This window comes from Abramis brama (genome assembly GCF_963993115.1).
Source record: "Abramis brama genome assembly, chromosome: 1".
Taxonomy (NCBI): domain Eukaryota; kingdom Metazoa; phylum Chordata; class Actinopteri; order Cypriniformes; family Leuciscidae; genus Abramis; species Abramis brama.
The window spans coordinates 14,583,832-14,602,404 of NC_139963.1; the positions used below are offsets into that span (position 1 = coordinate 14,583,832).

The 18,573-nt window shown below is 36.8% G+C and overlaps 1 protein-coding gene across 1 annotated transcript; it reads left to right on the top strand.

The window, feature by feature from the left end:
• The first annotated feature begins 481 nt into the window (after positions 1 to 481).
• Positions 482 to 18,273, top strand: LOC311067704 (uncharacterized protein). Its single transcript, XM_084089732.1, has 5 exons — positions 482 to 715; positions 1,809 to 1,918; positions 12,444 to 12,542; positions 12,794 to 12,964; positions 17,259 to 18,273. The coding sequence occupies exons 1-5, from the start codon at positions 637 to 639 to the stop codon at positions 17,424 to 17,426; spliced, it is 627 nt and encodes a 208-aa protein (XP_083945858.1). The 5' UTR covers positions 482 to 636; the 3' UTR covers positions 17,427 to 18,273.
• The last annotated feature ends 300 nt before the right edge of the window (positions 18,274 to 18,573 follow it).

An 18,573-nucleotide genomic window follows, 5' to 3' on the forward strand; every position in this document is an offset into this window, starting at 1 on the left:
AATACTGCTAGCTCTCTGTGGCAGTTTAAAAGCACGCAGAAGTTGTTTGTAAACGTTAGGTGGCGCTCAGCGCTCTATAAAAGCGCAAAGTCCTGCTTTTTTTTTTTTTTATCTCCAAGACAACCTGTAAACGTTCAAGGAATGTTTCAGCTTGTCTATTTGAGCGATACGGAAGAGACTGAGTATGGCATATAATTATTTTTTTTTAAAATATATATATATATATTAAGATAACGTTAATGCCTGTATTCCTAAACTAGGACATAAACAAAATGTACAACTTTATTTGTGTCTATTTCACATCCTTCTTATTCGAAATTAACGAATCCTACTACGGTGACGGTTCAGCTCATGAATATTAATTAGTCCTTGCAACCGTTGCTTAGCGACATCCCGGCAGCGTCCAGTCACGAGCTTCGTTAGTATTCACAAGCCACGCCTTCGCCATAGTAGGATTCTCCGTCCATTCACCGATGGCAACAGTGTCCGCTGCCGCTTCGCGAGGACTAGGATGTGAGTCGTGACTGACGTTCAGTTCACTCGTGTCTGAAGATGAAGCTGGGAAGAAGGAAAGAGGACTCTCGTGATGGCTTACTATGAGACAGCTTGTTAGAAGAGTTGTATTTGTTGTCAGAGATGTCCAGCACTGTGTCCCCAACTGTCGCCTCCAGCTCGAGCCTCTCTGCGGACCAGCGGACAGTCGTCGTGGGCGCGTGTGAGTATCACCATCAGACGTGCTAATATATCCATATAAATACTGTATTTCTCAGTGTTAAATGTCTTAATTGGGCTGATGATGTCGTAAAATTTCTTGGAAAAATATTATTATTATGTTTAAAAGTAGTGTTTTCTGTTTGTATATGTTTGAGACCATAAATTACAGTAAAATATCTTAAAGGTTTGTAAACCCACAGTGTTTAGTGTTGGGTAAGCTACTGTAAAAGTAATGAATTACTAGATACTAATTACATCTTCAACGGTGTAATTAGATTACTGTATTAATTACTCTTTCTATAAAAGTATTGGATTTCTAATTACTTTCTAAACACATTTCAATCTCGAGTTGAACAAAACAATGATAGACATGAAACGGCTCTTTTAATTCTTTCAGATAAATAATATAAAATTGCATTAATTATTATTGCACTGACCAAAGTGTGTAAAGGGAGAAGGTTACAATAAACACATACATTTTAACATTAGACGTTACATACTATTGTTTTTATATACAATTGTTCTATATATTTAATGCAATTAAATCAGAAGTAACTGTAATTAAATGACAAAAAAATTCAGATTAATCCCTTACTTTACTTTTTCAAATAGGGAAAAGTAATTAAATGACAGTAATTAATTACTTAGTAATGAGCTACACCCAACACTGAAAGTTAATATAAAGGCACTAAATTGCAACTGTCATTACAAACGTGTATTTACAAATATATTTAAATACATGACATACATCTTTCAGCAGAAATTACATTAAAGTATATTTCGGTTTACCATAAACGCTTGTCATTATGCAGCTCACTTTAACCATGTTTCAAAGACAATAGAAGTAATTATATATATATATATATATGTATATATAAAACCTTAATATATAAATATATATTGCAGAAATTATGTTTGCCAAGATTGTAAAGACTCATGCTTTATGCTTAGGCTAAATGTTCTAAATTGTGCCTATTTTTAATCTTTATGAGTCTACATGTACATTAGATGAGTTAAAAACAGCAGAAGCAGCAGCGAGAGTGTTTCCGAAAGCTCGTGTGATTGACGTGCTCGTGTCTGCTGTGTCTCTCCAGTCTGTTGTCTGGTGTTCTTCTTCATGATCGTGGTGCTGCTGTTGATCCTGTACCGGAAGGTTCCTCTCTGCTGCAAAATGAGGGTTTATCAGGAATCTCGCACTGACATGGTGAGGAACATCCCATTCATCCAAGCTTTCATACTTTCATTAAGTGCCTCAGGTCAGGTGTTTCTCCTGCAAACCTAAGGCTTGGAAATGAATGTAGCTCATAGAGTTTAATGAATGGGAAATTATATATATGGCTTTGAGACATTTGAGACATTGTTGAGATTTCTGAAACTTTAGAGGAGACATGTGAGACATGTTTCCTAAACTTCAGGGAAAAACAAAACTTCGTCCAAATCTCCATCTCCTATGAGGGACAATTGAGATATTAATGAGATGTCATTTGGGATTTTCCTTTCCAATAGGACATGAAATCAGATGCTGGACAGGTTTAGGGCGAATGAAAGTATCAAATGTAGTTAAAGAGTTACAGCTGACCTAGTTTTTTTTTTTTTTTTTTTTTTTTTTTTGCGAATGAAGAACATCTCCCACTGTTCAGTACGCTGACACACAATCAGAGATTACATATTATCTTTCTCTTAACTGTGCTAAACGTTCACGAGCTTCGCCATGTGCTTCGGCAAACACTGTGACTCAGTTTGGACTGCGATATCAAGCAAAAAACTCAAGCAACGTAAGCAAGAAAGCTTCATAAACCCAAAGATTTGACTGTGAAGAGCACAAACTGTGCAGGTTTACGTGAGTCAGATAAACAAGCCGTTCTGTTAGAGAGGAGCACAATACAGCGTGACCGTTCCCCTGACTGTCATGGTCACAAGTGCCCTGGAAAAGTTACACAGTAATCAAATCTCAAACTGAGAGGAGGAGTAAAGCTGTCTGCGCACGTACACTTTTAAATAAAAATAAAAACACTTATTGCTGAAATTATATACTTAAATGTAATGTTTTCTGACAATAATTGCATGTTAATTGCAATTAAATGTAAATGTATAATAGTTTAAATTTATATTAAATTGCAATTAGTTGAACATTGAACAAAACTACATCTTTATATGTTATTTCATAATGTTATATATATATATATATATTGTCTTTGAAACCCTAACCCTAACCCTAACCCTAATGACAAGCGTTTATGGTAAACTGAAATATACTTTAATGTAATTTCTGCTGAAAGATGTATTTCATGTATTTAAATATATTTGTAAATACACGTTTGTAATGACAGTTGTAATTTAGTGCCTTTATATTAACTTTCAGTGTTGGGTGTAGCTCATTACTAAGTAATTAATTACTGTAATTTAATTACTTTTCCTTATTTGAAAATATAAAGTAATTGATTACTCTTATTTTTTCTGTCATTTAATTATAGTTAGTTCTGATTTAATTGCATTACAAACTGCATATAGAACAATTGTATATAAAACAATAGCATCAGAATGTAACGTCTAATGTTAAAATGTATGTTTTTATAGTAACCTTCTCCCTTTACACACTTTGGTCAGTGCAATAATAATTAATGCAATTTTATATTATTTATTTGAAAGAATTAAAAGAGCCGTTTCATGTCTATCATTGTTTTGTTTTTCATGAATTATACAGTAGTAACCCATATACTTTTATGGGTTTTCTTTAGTACACTATAAGCAAACATTAAAAAAAATTAATAACACACTTGTTGAAAATTTATTGGTGTTTTAACCCTCGCGTCTCGGTCAAAAATGACCCTTTTTTCCCAATGCACTATATTTTAGTTCGATAATGTTTTTTATTCAATATTTTATATTTTTAGGGGATTTTATGGTACTGAATTATTTTTACGCTGTATTTATAAATGTAATTATAATTTTATTCACTTTTTGAGCATAAAGCATTACATTTCCAACTTAAACTGTCGTAAATCCTGAATGCTTTAGAGCACAGACTTGAGTTTGATCTCTTTTCAAAGACGACACTTGGCAGATTATTGCTGAAGTGAAAAAAGTGTTAAAAAGTGAACTTAAAAATGTTAGAGAATTTTACGTTTATAGTTATGAAAAATGCACAAAAATACTATTTTCAATTTTGATATTCAATATATATTTTCAAAAACATGTTTTACACTAAAACTGCAAGAAAATCAAAGCCATAAATTGGAACTCATTTTGGAATACAAGTTGTGTTCCAAATTTGAGCTTGATATCTCAATAAATAAACTTTCGTTAAGATTTTGTTTGGCCGCAGTACCAAACGTTTCCACTAGATGAAATTCGTCTCCCATTCATTTCCAATGCCGTCATTTTTGACCATGAGGAGCACAAGTGTGACTATTTTTTTCAGGGCCATTTAAACTTTTCGAATCATGTCCATAAATATTTGTGTGTTCACCTTTACCAAGTTTCGTACCATTCCGATGAAGTAAAAAATTGTAAAAAAAAACTAAACATAAAAAGAACAGCATCAGAGAGTTAAGTGCAGGAACCTTCCAATGTGGGCTGTGAAACCTCACCTCACGCCAGAGCTGTTCTCCTTTAATGTGTCCAGTCCTCAGGATGTGTCGTGAGAGCAGATGTTAGATTAGACGGAGAGAGTGCAGCGTTTATCTGCTGTGTTCTGCTCACACTTCAGCCTGAAGTCATGCCTCATCCTCAGCGTTTCCTTTTCCTGATCACTTTCAGCCCTAATCTTCCCCCCTGAGGGAACTTTAACCTTATCTCAGTACCACAGGGAAACTGCCTCCACAAAGAGGAAATGCAAAAACATGTCTGCCAAGTTAACCTGTGGTGAAGATAGGCATGTGGTAAATGTACACACACAATTAATAATAATAATAATACATTTTATTTATAATGCGCTTTTCTAAAACCCAAAGCGCAGAAGTACAAAAATAATCATTACAGTACAACACACTAATCATAACAGTCTATATGTGACCCTGGATCACAAAACCAGTCACATGTCGCACGGGTATATTTGTGGCAATAGCCAACTATACATTGTATGGGTCAAAATTATAGATTTTTCTTTCATGCCAAAAATCATTAGGATATTGAGTAAAGATCATGTTACATGAAGATATTTTGTAAATTTCCTAACGTAAATATATAAAACATTTATTTTTGTGAGTGAATGCTGCACAATCGCCAACATAAATGCACAACTTTAAAGGCGATTTTCTCAATGTTTAGATTTTTTTGCATCCTCAGATTCCATATATTAAAATAGCTGTATCTCAGCCAAATATTGCCCTATCCTAACAAACCATGCATCAATGGAAAGCTTATTTATTCAGCAAAATTGACCCATGTGACTGGTTTTGTGGTCCAGGGTGACGTGAGATGAGTTTTTAACAACTTCTTGAAACTGGAACGGGAAGGCGCATACAGGCTTACTAAGTCACAGATATAAGAAGGGGCTATTCCATGCATAGCTTTGTGTGTTAGTGTGAGAGTTTTAAAAGCAATACGCGACTGAACACGAAGCCAATGCAAGCTATAAAGCACGCCTGTAATGTGCTGACGTGGTGAAGTGTATGTGCTGCTGAATTCTGGATGCACTGCAGCCGTTTTATTGATTTAGCAGGTAAACCAACAAATAGTGCATTACAATAGTGAATCCTGGAAGTAACAAATGCATGAATAAGCCTTTCAGCGTCAGGTAGAGTAAGGTAGGGCCTAATTCTTGCAATGTTTCTGAGATGATGGAATGCAGATTTTGTAATACTCTTAATATGTGAGTCTAGTGTAGCTAGAGTGTCAAAGATCACACCAAATTGACCATATACACACAGTAAAGTTTCGGGAGTGACCACCATATTTAAACTTACTAAATCAATGGTTCTGAGACCCACTCCTGGAGACCCGTCTTTCTCGAGATTACATATTTCAATGTTTTTTCATTGAAAAAAAAAAACTTCATGCCTTAAAGTAGCTGGAATGTAACTCTACACCCTTGCCTCATTTAGTATACGTGGTTCTATGAATATGCAAATGAGCCCCGCCTCCACTCACTCACACCAGCTCAGAGATCCACTGGTTGACGATCACACGTTGATCTGATTGGTTACAAGGTAGTTTGTGACGTCAGAAACACCAGCGATATCAAACCGTGTTTTTGAGGCTGTCTTTGGTTCACTGCAGTTTGCCAAACTGAAAGTGAAGCATCATCCTGATTTTTCCACTGGCGTTTGGATTATTGCAGTGAATAATCTCTGTGATCTGACCAAAGGTTTATGACTCTTGCACGTTTTGCCTATCATGGTAATCTTCACAAATGAACACAACTTTTATGAATTTTGAAACCTAAATATAATCGGCAGAAGTCAAAAGTTTTTTCATTAAGCTTGAAAGTTGGAGTTATAATAGTTTTGCAAGCGTGCGATGGGGCTCACAATAGGGCTGTGAAAGCGACTAGTGAGTAGATGAGTTTAACTGTTCGGCTGGGATATAAAGGGATATTTCACCGCTGGAAAGATGAATGTGTATTTAAATGGGGTCATTTATGTAGTAGAGATGTGAAATTATTTTAGAAGTTGGAGCCTTCTAGACTGAGAAAAGCCAGAAAATGTATTTTTGACTCATGTGGATGAAAGACAACAACTCCCAGAATGCACTTGGTTTGCTGCCCTACGAGGCCACTCCCAAGCCACGCCTACTGGTTACAGAGGGCAGTATCGGAAGAAATGATACAACTAGGCCACTAGTCGACTCGAAACTGAAAAGACGCCGTTTTATCGTGAGATCCCCCTATGGGCGGGTTGAAGACATGCGGGACGAGCTCCTCCTACTGGCTGGAGTCTCTCGCCTCTGGACAAAAGAGCCTCTGATGATGCTAAATGATGATTTTTGCGTCATCTGAGGTTTTTTTCCAGACACACAATACAGAAATCTCTCGTCTCAGGGGGACATGAGGGAGGGAAGCACGGCCATTCAAAAATACTCCCGGGTATCTACTGATACACAGCTTAATGCTAATCTGTGAAGTATCCCTTTAATGTCCCAAACAATAAAATGCTAAAATGCAACTCGCTTCTGGCTTTTGGCCTACAGAAAAACATCATCCCTGCAGCTCTCAACTGCATATGAGTTGTGGTGTTAAACAAAGCATTAAACCCCCAGTTTTGCTAAATGTCAGCGAGAAACTTGTAAAGACTCACATTTTCCTCTCATGCATGCTATTTCTACGACTGTACCATATATCCGCAGCATGGACAGTATATTTGCTCCTCCTCACCGCAAAACACTTGCTCCGGTTGGATGTGCTTAAGGACGCTTTCCTGTCACATATCACACATGTGCACTTCAATAAGACGAAAGAACACTGGTAAACGTGTTTATATGCGGGTGAAATCGTCCATAAATCTATCTGTCGATCGTTTATGACCCTAAATTGATAAAGGAGAACGGTTTAATGCGTTTACATGACCTCATTGAAGGCTTTATGGGAAGGTAGATCTCCAGAAGCAAGACTGTGCACCCCTGACCTAAAGTATCATTGCATGTATGCACAATATACAGCAGTCACTTCTGAAATGATTTACCACAGCAAAGGCTGTGAACAAGAAACTGCTGTTTTGCTTAAAGAGGATCTATTCTGCTTTTTTACATGTTCAACTCTCTTTAGTGTGTAAAGTTGCTTTTTGAGCATGAAAAAGGTCTGCAAAGTCCCTCCAGCAGGAGTTTTTCTTTATATCTGCATGTGTTTCTGAACTCCCTGAAACGCCTCCATTGTAGTCTTGAGTTTTCTTCCGGGAACGAACACGTCACAAAATTCCTCATTTAAATAATTCATACGCAGGATAAAGGGGGCGGGGCCTGGTTGAGTGAGTTAGTAGAGCATTGAAACTCGCGGTTATGGTAAGGGGCGGGACATTTCCCAAACATGCTCATAGCGCTTGACCAATCACAACACACTGATCCAGCTGACCAATCAGAGCAGTACAACGACATTACTCGCTGCTTAACTACTATAGTAGGATGCATCGTTGAAGAAATCAACTAGCTCATCACGACCGTAACCGAAACCGTATTGTCGCAATTTTGTTGTTCAACCATGTTGGTTAATGATGCCACACACATAGTGAAGGAATAACTTCTTTTAATGAATCTGTTTGAGACTGAATTAATGCGAGAATCTTTGCTAATAAATTACGGACATGGCATCTGAGGACTATTCCTCATTTTTCGTAGATATTTCGCTTTATTTCCAGATTCAATCATAGGCTCGTTCTTACGTACTAGAGCACGTTCGCACATGCGCACTCTTCAAAAACGGCGCTTTAAATCTCTTGACAAACTAAAAGACATAAATGACATTTGTGTATTTGAAAATAAAAGATACAGATTGAATCTCAGCTTGCTTATTTATTGCTCAAGATAAGGATTTATTGAGTCCACACATCACTCAAACAAGAAACTCTGCTTCTCTAACTACAGGTCGAGAGCTGTCGTTCAAACCACACAGGTTTCGGGAAACATCGATTTATTGAACTATGTATGCGAATAACTATGGAACTTGCGACCATAGTTGGAAGAAAGGAGCTCTTCCTCTGCAACAATGTCAAATATGATAAAAATAATGTGTTTTTTGAACATTCAAGCATGAAAATGTATTCGAGTAGAGCCCAAACACAAAATCAAGACTTAGAAAATGCATATAATACTGTATGGCCTCTTTAAAGACATTTTAACAACTAGTTGTCAGTTTGTAGCAAACTGTTGTCTATAGATGCTCCATGGTTTGTTTATGCTCTTTAAAGTCGCAGTGAAACAGAAGTAGCATCAGCTCTTTTCTTCCATATTGTGACGTACATCAGAGTGAAATGGATTACTGAAAAAAAAGGGCGGGACTTGATTCAATCCATCGGTTGTTGATTGGATGGCAGCAGATCGGCTGAATGCGATTGTAAGAAAGGGGCGGAGTTTAAGCGGACGAAATGATCGGACAAGTCAAATATGATTTTCACCTTGTGGATAATTAAATGATGAAATAATCTCATACTTGCATTGAAGAAGAAATCTGGTTTTAACGTGGTAAATCTCTAATGTTGCGTGGCGATTCTTAAACCTTTAAGACTTGCTGGTCACGTTTGCATGCTGTGGACCAGCTACACCAGCTCAGTTTTCCTTGAAAACAGCATGACTGTGTTGGTCCACCAGCTAGACCAGTATAAACCAGCCTGGACCAACATGGAATTCATGCTGATCTATGCAGGCCAGTGCAAGTGAAACTCTTTTATCATCTCTCCTATAGAAACTCGACTCATTTTGAGACATTATGTCCTCTTACTGAGGGGTCTTCACCATCTGATCGTTAGGTTCAGTGTTTTGGTGGTGGTGGTGGGGGGGGGGATCACAGGAGACAAAGGTTTTACTTTAGGTCAGGCACTGAAAAAGGCACACCGCTGAAGAGGTCCTCCCCCGACTTCAGGGCTGATTTTACACGCTTTTTGCTCTTTCACACTGCCTGAATCAGAGGAGCAAACAAAAGAACGTCTCTCTTATTGGGGGACTCCGAGACTGTTGAGAGGGAAAACCAGCGAGGGAAGGTGACCCCTGACCTCACATTTACTAAACGTGTCTCCCGGTGTCCCGAATAAGAGGGGTGATGGGAAAGGTCAAAGTACGTCACTGTGAGTGATGTCAGAGCTGTCAGGAGCTCTTGCCTTGAGTCCAAGACGTCAGCTGTGTCTCAGATTCGGGCCCGGCTTCTATTAAGGGACGATATTTGCCTACTGGGATTGATTGACAGGGGCATTTTTTTACCTTTAAGAGGGGAACTTTTTTCTAACAATTTCTAAACACAAAGCATGTGGTCTATTTAAAAGAATATACTTTTGTATATTTTTTGTGTATTTTTAAAAATATACATCAGTGTGAACTGATATTAAATGCATGTTAATTGAAATGAAAATGTATTATAGTTTAAATTTACATTAAATACTATTGGCTGAACTGCTTTTGACTTAAGTTCATCTTAATTTCATAATTTCTTCTCTTGTCTTTGACACAAATAAAAATATACTTTAAATGTAATATTGAATAATGCATTTACAGTTAAAATTATAATCAAGTACTTTAGTATGTTACCCTGCTTTGGTAGTCAACACATCAAAATAATTATTAAAACATGATTTAAAATGTACTTTAAAGCAAAACTTTTAAAAACGTGCACTTTTTGGTACAGTCAGCCATTTATTATTGCAAGATAAAACTTTTTTTTTTTTTTTTTTTACATAAAGTTGAATCTCATCTGTATCATATTTTGTACCCAAATTTACAAGAAATTATATTTGACATTAAGTAAATGAAGCCTATTTTTTTTTAAAACACGTACATTTTTTTGCCGTGGTGACAATATTTCATTGATAAAGTATATTTATGGTAGAATTTGTTGCACTGCCTTTAAAAATGTATTGTAAAATGTATTACAGTATTTAAGGAAAAAATTATAATGTGAATAACTCACTCAAATTAAAATGTCCCCACACAGTAATGGTAGAAATTTGTCGCCCAAAGTAATTGTAAAGAAAATAACGTCTTAATGTTCTTAAAACAGGTTTAATTTTCTTTGTCCAAAATATAATTTCTTATTTTTTTCTTGATGTGAAATGATGTAAATAACAGATAATAATAAATAAATAAATAAAACCATGAAGGGGCATTTTGTTGCTTGCATTTACCTCAAGCCCTGGTTAATTTCCAACCCTTTTCTGCACATTTTGGCCAATGAGTGCACTAATGACTTGTAACACTGTTAACTGACTTGTCCGGGTGACATATGGGCCTGTAAAAGGGAGTGCGCTCGTTTAGTAGTACCTGCCACAGAAACAAGGGTGCAAAACAGAGGAAGACCGTTAAAACGCCAGTGTGGGGATTGTTACTCAGCACCCTGATGACGCAGTAAGACACTGTATTGTCCCGGGACACAAAGGCATCTATTTAGGTGTGGGGTATTCACTGAGTGTCCGGCTGGGCTGGAGGAATTCCTCGGCCTCACGCGGGGCCCGCCTGCCTAATCTAGCGCTGGATGGGAGGGGAGGGAGCCGTTGAGGAAGTTGCTTGGTGGTCTTCTCCTTAGCGGAGTAATTTATGACCATCCAGAGGTCTGGCTCTAACATTGCAGAAGTAGGAAGAGGAGGAGAGACATTGCGGAAGACAAAGACGGGGGTGTGAGACTTTAAATCAAGATTGCTTATGGTTTGACTAGCAATCAATATGAAAACATTGTAACTTATTATGCTGGTGGTTGAGCTCCGGAAATGACAATAAAGCTAAAACTATGAAGCAGTCAGTTTTCAACATTGATAATAACCAGAAATGTTTCTTAAAGCAGCAAATCCTCATATTAGAATGATTTCTGAAGGATCATGTGACACTGAAGACTGGAGTAATGATGCTGAAAATTCAGCTTTGATCACAGGAATAAATTACATTTTACGGTCCCACTTTATATTAAGTGGCGTTAAGTGGCAAAAAATAAGTACAATGTACTTATTGTGTTCATGTTGTATTGTAAAACACTTTTGCTGCTATTGAGGTGTGATACGGGTAAGGTTAGGGACAGGTGAGGTGGATTGGGTAGGTTTAAGGTGTAAGGGAAGGGTCAACTGTGTAATTACAAATGTAATTACATAAATTAATTACAGCTGTAATTACATGCAGGAATTTTTAAAATGTAAGTACAATGTAAAAACGTAGTTACACAATAAGTACATTGTATCAAATTATTAATTTCAATGTAAGTACATGTAAGTACATAGTACTTAAAGCCACTTAATATAAAGTGGGACCCATTTTACAATATATTCACATTAAAAAAAAAACATTTTAAATTGTAATAATATTTCTCAATATTAACGTTTTTACTGTATTTCTGATCACATACTAAATGCAGCTTTGGTGAGCAGAAGAGACTTCTTTCAAAAACATAAAGAAATCTCACCCAAACTTTTGAACGGTAAATGTCATACACTGTAAAAAAATAAATAATAATAATTGAAAAAAAACTGTAGAATATTGTAAAACGCTACAGAAAAAAAACTGTTTATAGTTTAACAGTTAGTTCTCGTACTATATACAGGGAAAAAACTGTAAAAGATCTCATGTCATTTTTACAGTAAAATACTGTTAAATGCTGTTTTTTAGAAGTAAATTATAAATTACAGCAAAAAACTATAAACTGGCATTCCCATAATTCCCTGTGTGGCACTTCACATTTAAAAGTATTTTGTTTAAATAATTATGTTTCATTTTTGTTACCAGTTACGCACATTTGGGTTTTATTTGACATCTTCCGTTGTTTAATGAATGTTTATTGCATTGTTATAGTGTCTGTGTGTTAGCATGATGGTGTTTTGTGTTTGTGTGATGAACTTCTTCATGTGGATTCCTCTTTTACCAACTGTTATTATGGTGGTTGTCAGTACATGTTAAAGGTACAAAGTACTAGTGTGCGTCATGGATTTACCAGTTTAAATTGCAATGTTCTTGTTTGTAAATTACAGGTTTATACTGTAAAATGTACAGGTCATTCTGTAAATGTTTACATTTTTACTGTATTTTTGTACAGGATTATTCTGACACCCACAGCTGCCAGGTTTCTTTTTCACAGTGTATTAACAGAGGCTTGTCATTTCTTGGTTGAACAGGAAGCTCCTCATCAGTACTACAACAGCAGACAGACTCTAGTTGCTTCATCTGATTTTGAGCAAACACACGACACAGGTCATGAGAACATCAATGCACAGGTAAGCGCTATGAAAGAACACTGTATTTCACCCTCTGCCGTCATTTACTCGCCTTCATGTCGTTATAAACCTGTATGACCAATAGGCACCAAAATACTTTTCCTGAATGGAAAGATATTCACTTTTGTGGTATGTTGTCATTGTCTTGACGGGAATGCAGGTTTGGAACAACATTGGTAAAGGGTGAAAGCTTGTCGTCATTACTTTCAGTTCCTCATTTCATCAGTTTTGTTTCTGCTTGTGGCTGTCAGTCGGGCTCTTTGTTCCTCATCGGTGTGCCCAGCAGCTACTACCTGTCCTCAGTGGAGCCTCCTCATCCTCGTCTGCCCTCGTACGAGAGTGTGCGCAAGAAAGACAGACAACGGCAGATCCACATGATGATAGCCGACCGCTTCGGCCTCGGCGGACCTATTGTGACAGAGGTGACTCATTTAGCCATAGAAGTCATATTCAGTGTTGGGGTGGGGCACTACAAGTAACCTGAGCTACGTAATCGGATTACTTTTTTCAAGTAACTAGTAAAGTAACACATCACTTTTAAATTGACAACAAAATACCTAAGATACTTTTTCAAATAAGTAAGGTAAGTTACTTTGCTTTTCCATGTGTTCCCATAAAGAGAGCAAAAGTTATATTTTTGGCAAATGTAAAGGCCCTTCCACACCAAAAGTTAAATTAATAAGCTTTAGGCTGAAGGAAATGCAAATTCACGCCTGTACAGTAGTGAATTTGCATTTCCTTAAGGCTAAAGCTTATTAATTTTACTTTTGGTGTGAAAGGGCCTTTACATTTGCCAAAAATATAACTTTTGCTCTCTTTATGTTGTTATTAAAAAAAAAACAATAAAAAAACCCCCAGCCCAGGTGAGAAAAAGTAACGCAAAAGTTACTTAAGGCATTACTTTCTATGAAAAGTAACTCAATATTATAACACATTACATTAAAGTATAGGCTTATTTTTTCACTAGGGAGGGCTGTATATACACAGAGTAACTAAAAAGCTAAACAAGGATCAGGTGGTTCAAATCAATCAAACAATGTGTTGCCATGACGACAAATGAGAACTTTCTAGAATCCATAGAAACAAAAAGAAAACAAAGTTACAAACTAAAACTCCCTACAGAAACCAAAACCGAGCGTTACACAAGTATGACTGGTCATTACAAATGAAAAAAAAATAAAAAAAAAAATATATATATTCATGTTTGGCAACTAAGCAGTAGTAGCTTTATTGAAGGCCAGCGATGACAGTGTTGTCTATTAGCAGTGTGTGGCTGCAGTATAAGCTGGTTATCTACGGCAGGTGTAGTCTAACTAAATTAAGGAAACAATAGGTTTTCAATATGAATAACCCTCCATTTTCTGCTCCGTAACATGATCATATGTCATGTAAATGGCCATTCACTGCCGCACAGACAGGCCCAGTATCCCTCACCTGCGCTGATGCCGTGACGCATGCTGTCCGCATTTCATGGCCCTTTTATGTTGACTTTGTGCCAGGAAACGCATGAGTACACACACTAAGGGAAATTGATGCACATCAAACATAATAACTGTCTTGAAAGGTAAACATTGGCAGAGAGAACGGCTCTTTGTCCGTCTGTCCTCTCCTTCACTCTCCCAAGTTTCAATGGGTGGATCGATCTCTCACCAATTAACCATATTCCTGAGCTAAGAGAGCTTGTTCTCCATCTAAAGGCCACAGTTTTGTCTGTCCTATAATAGCTCTGTTTATTTTTAGGAGGCTAAAGGAAAGGCTCGGAGCTCAAAGATTAAACATTATAAAGAGATAGCGAAGGAGAGACAGATAAAATGGCAGTAATATCACTAGCTGAATTTGTTTAAATAAATGTTGAGCTCTGTATTATGAATTAGCATAGTGCAAAGGTCTTTATCTTGTGGAAAGGTACTGACCTGCTAAGCTGCAGAAATATTACATAATAAGAAAATATATATTTTGGTAACACTTGACTGAAAGCCTTTATGTATAATGCATTGTAAAAGTATTTTTAATGTATTAATTATGCACCATATCATGCATTCTATGATTTCATGAATAATCGTCACCGAAGTTATACTGTAATACATTGTTACAACTTTATAAAGTATAATGCAGGAAAACACATGACACACAGTCAATTTCAGATGTAACAAAGAATGTGCAAATATTATAATGCATTTTAACTTTGGTTACAATTATTTCTGAAATGATTTAATGCATTACAACGTACTTTATGATTTTGTTTTATAATGCATTATGCATAGAGACTTTAAGTAAAGTGTAACTGATATTTTCACAAAGAAATGATGCTAGTGTGTTGTGGGCAGTTATAGAGTGCAACAGTCGGGTTATGGAAGTAAAAACTCTATTCATTTTCTCCATAGGGAATGATAATGATTTTTAATGATAACTGATAGACTGTGAGCTACAAGTTTGTTCACTAATGGTATTTGCTTCTGTTGAAGCCGTCAGCCCGCAGTATTTCAACTTAGTTTTAAAATAATCATGTTGAACAGAGGAATTTGCGGTGAAAACTTCATTACCCATGATGCAGTACAGAAAATTCCACCAATCAGAGAGTCGAAACAAGCAAAACATGCCATATTTTGCCATAAACTTAAATAAAGTTTTAATTCGATTATCCTGTTCGCAATGCCTCATGGGATTGTAGTTCTTTCACTCTTGTGCCTTTTTCTATTTGTCCAATTTTCTAATACTTTCCCCCCCCCTCCAAATATAACCTTATAACGCCTTAACAAAGACTTTTTTGAAATCCCAATGGGAGAAAAGGATGTAAAAAATACTTCCGGAACCAACGCTGCTGAAAGAGTGGGCGGGCACTGGCGCACTCTACTGGTTTAAGGTTGCTACAGTGTTGCTAGGGTACTCTTAGTGGTTTTTAGGTCATTGCTAGAGAATCCACACCACCACTATAAAGATCCTGACACATAGGAACGATATTGCTGGAATCACTTTGACACCATTTTCTCCCCCAGCAGATGAACAATAAAAGACATTGACAGCCAGTCAGAATTCTTCCCATTCTTCCCACTTCCAACCACACCCTGCAATTGTGGCCGCTTCCGAAAGCTTAGGCAACTGACTGACTTGCCTCGCTGCTTTATCGGCCAATGACTTTGTTTGCACATGAAGGTGCCTCACGAAAATAGAGAGAAATAGAGCGAGCTTTGGTGAAAACTAAGCGAATATTTAATTACGACAAGAGTAATTTCTCACTAGAAATGACATCAAAAGTGGAGAAATTTGTTAAAAACGTATATTTACACACAAACTGACCACCAATGGCAACTTCCAGATGCCAGATTTATTTGTTTAACTCAACCATCACAGACTGGAACGCACAGGATTGTGGGATATCAATCATAGGCATCTATGCTGCCATCAAAAATCGATCAGATGAAGTTGTCTGGATTCGGATGTGCCTTGCTGCCTTCATACCTCTTTATGCGTTCTTCAGCTTTCGGATGCAGACAGTGGAACTGAAGTGCAAGTGTAGAATAAAAAGAATGGCTCTGTCCCAAATGGAACCCTGAGCCCGTGCGATCTTCCTCCGAGTTCACGCTTTCCTGACGTAATGCTGCTTTACTTGCGTTATTGGCGCCCCCTTCTGAAACCTGAAATGGGACACTCGCAGCGGCCATTGTAAGTCCACAAGACCGCAAGTGCACATGAAGTCTGTCATTTGGGTCCAATGTTATCATCCATTGGTGTGATTCTTTAAAACAGGAAGGATTCTGATTGGCTGTCAATGTTTTTATCATTCAACTGTCACAAATCACAACTGTCACAACTGTCTCTATTCTCGCAGAATTGGAATGATCATTAAAGCTTTATAGTTAAAGTTATAATAAAAGAATGATTTAAACTATGTTTTACATCTGATATACACATTTAGATTAAATATGTCATTCTCATTAATGGAGTTAAGCACTTACATGAAATTATTACCGAAAAGTTACACCATTTTATAATAAACAGAAATATTTGTAGTGGATGCGCTGCTTTTGAACACTTTTCCTGTGGCCTGCTGTGTTTTACTGTTTTAACTACGGCGAGGATTGCTTAGCGCATGATAATAGCAGAGCTCATGGTCTGAGAATGATCAATAATGCACAATAAGGCCTATCGGTTTCCATTAAAAATATAAAAGCAATTAAAAATACTATTTGGCCAGTGGAAAAGATTGAGAAAAGCTTTCTCTGAAATGCATTTTATACTATTTGATTTATTCATTCAAAAACAAGGCAAGGATAAGCTACTAAATTATTTTAAGCAATGTAATGTGACGGCACATCCGTATCTCATACCGTCTTAAACCGTTAAATATGGTATCACATGGATGAATATGCATATGCAAATGATATGCAGATGAGGCTATGCATAGTAAAACTAGGCTTTGTAAGCTCCATATATGGTTATTTTAGGGTGGAGACGAATGTGAGCACAATTTTCCACTGACTGGGATTTATAAAGGGAATTTTGGGCAGGTTCTCTCATTTGTTTTTTAAATTATTAATTATGTTCAATAGTTATCAATCATTTCTTAATACTAAATGCAATTCGTGAAGCACCTTTGTTTTGTACTTTTGGTTAAACACTAAAAATGTGTGACACAAGCAGAATCACTTTTTTCAGCATTTATCTTGTGTGTCAAACATATGTTTAAGTCATGCTTTATCTCTGTTTTTACCACAGCTGCCTCCCACATACGAGGAAAGCATTCGTCAGTCCGTCCAGTCCATCGACATCCTGTCACTCGAGGAGCGTCCGGTTACGGCCTCTGAGCCCGACACAGATTTACCTGCTTATGAAGCTCTACCTCCCATCACAGACTCACAAGATCCCAATAACCCTGTTAATTAAACGCACTCACACAGAGGGAAGAATGCAGTCCGTCCTCGGCGCAAAATGAACAGCTGTTGAGCTATCGATGCCCTGACACTGAGCAGACGCGTGTGTGTGTGTGGATACGCTGTGCTTGCAAAAGACACCAACATATGATAAGACTTGACCTATGCAATAACTTGCACTAGCACACTACGAGAGGAGAAATATAATGCATCACTACTGGAAGAAGGGAGAGAACAAGAATATGCAAGAATTTAAGTTCTGTCTCTGTTAAAACCAGCATCAAACTGCTTCTAATATACCGACATGAGATATTTCCATGACTTTTCCAAGCCTACACATTTTTGTTATATATAGAATTGATACTAACTATATATATATACACACATACACACACACACACAATAACACTGTAGTGACATTTATTAAGAAAGCAAATAAAGTCTATTCATGTTTCATTTTTCACAGAGATGGCCGGTTCATCTCGTACCAAAGTAGCAATTTATGTACTGTACCGATTTATATGCTTAAAAAAGGGCATTTGAAGCCATGTTTTGGACATTACAGGGAAGATTACTTCTTCATTATGTGCTTTTGTATGAGGGTTATATTCTTTTTTTGCAAAATTAGATTCTTTTAGACAGACCAGGTTTTATCATTATTTTAGGCGGATAATTTAATGGAAATTAGCTTGAATTCAATTTAGTTTTTAACCAAACTGCATGGTGTATTTTTTTTTTTCCTTTGTAAATGTATTGATGGACCAAATGATGCCTTGCTGAAATTCTGTTTGTTGAATCTCTCTTCTTGAATTACCATTTATGAATGTGCTCAGTTTTATCCCACTGTGAATAAAGGTGACAAACAAATACTGGAGGAGAAAATAATCCATATAACAACTAAAACAATGCAAATATTACAAAATGTGACATTAAAAGGTGTAAAAATCACTCGTTTTTCTAAAGTAACACTGTCCAACAGCGACACCCGCTGGTATAGTTGCAGTGGGAGGCTTGCTTTTAAACAGACCTCCTAAACCGTGTGATGGGGGTGTTATGAAGAAGATGGAGAGTTCAAAAAGGGTTCAATTAACAAAAAGTGTTCTTTAATGAAAACAAACTCTGGTAATGCACGAGATGATTGCAAAGTATCAGCATGTCTA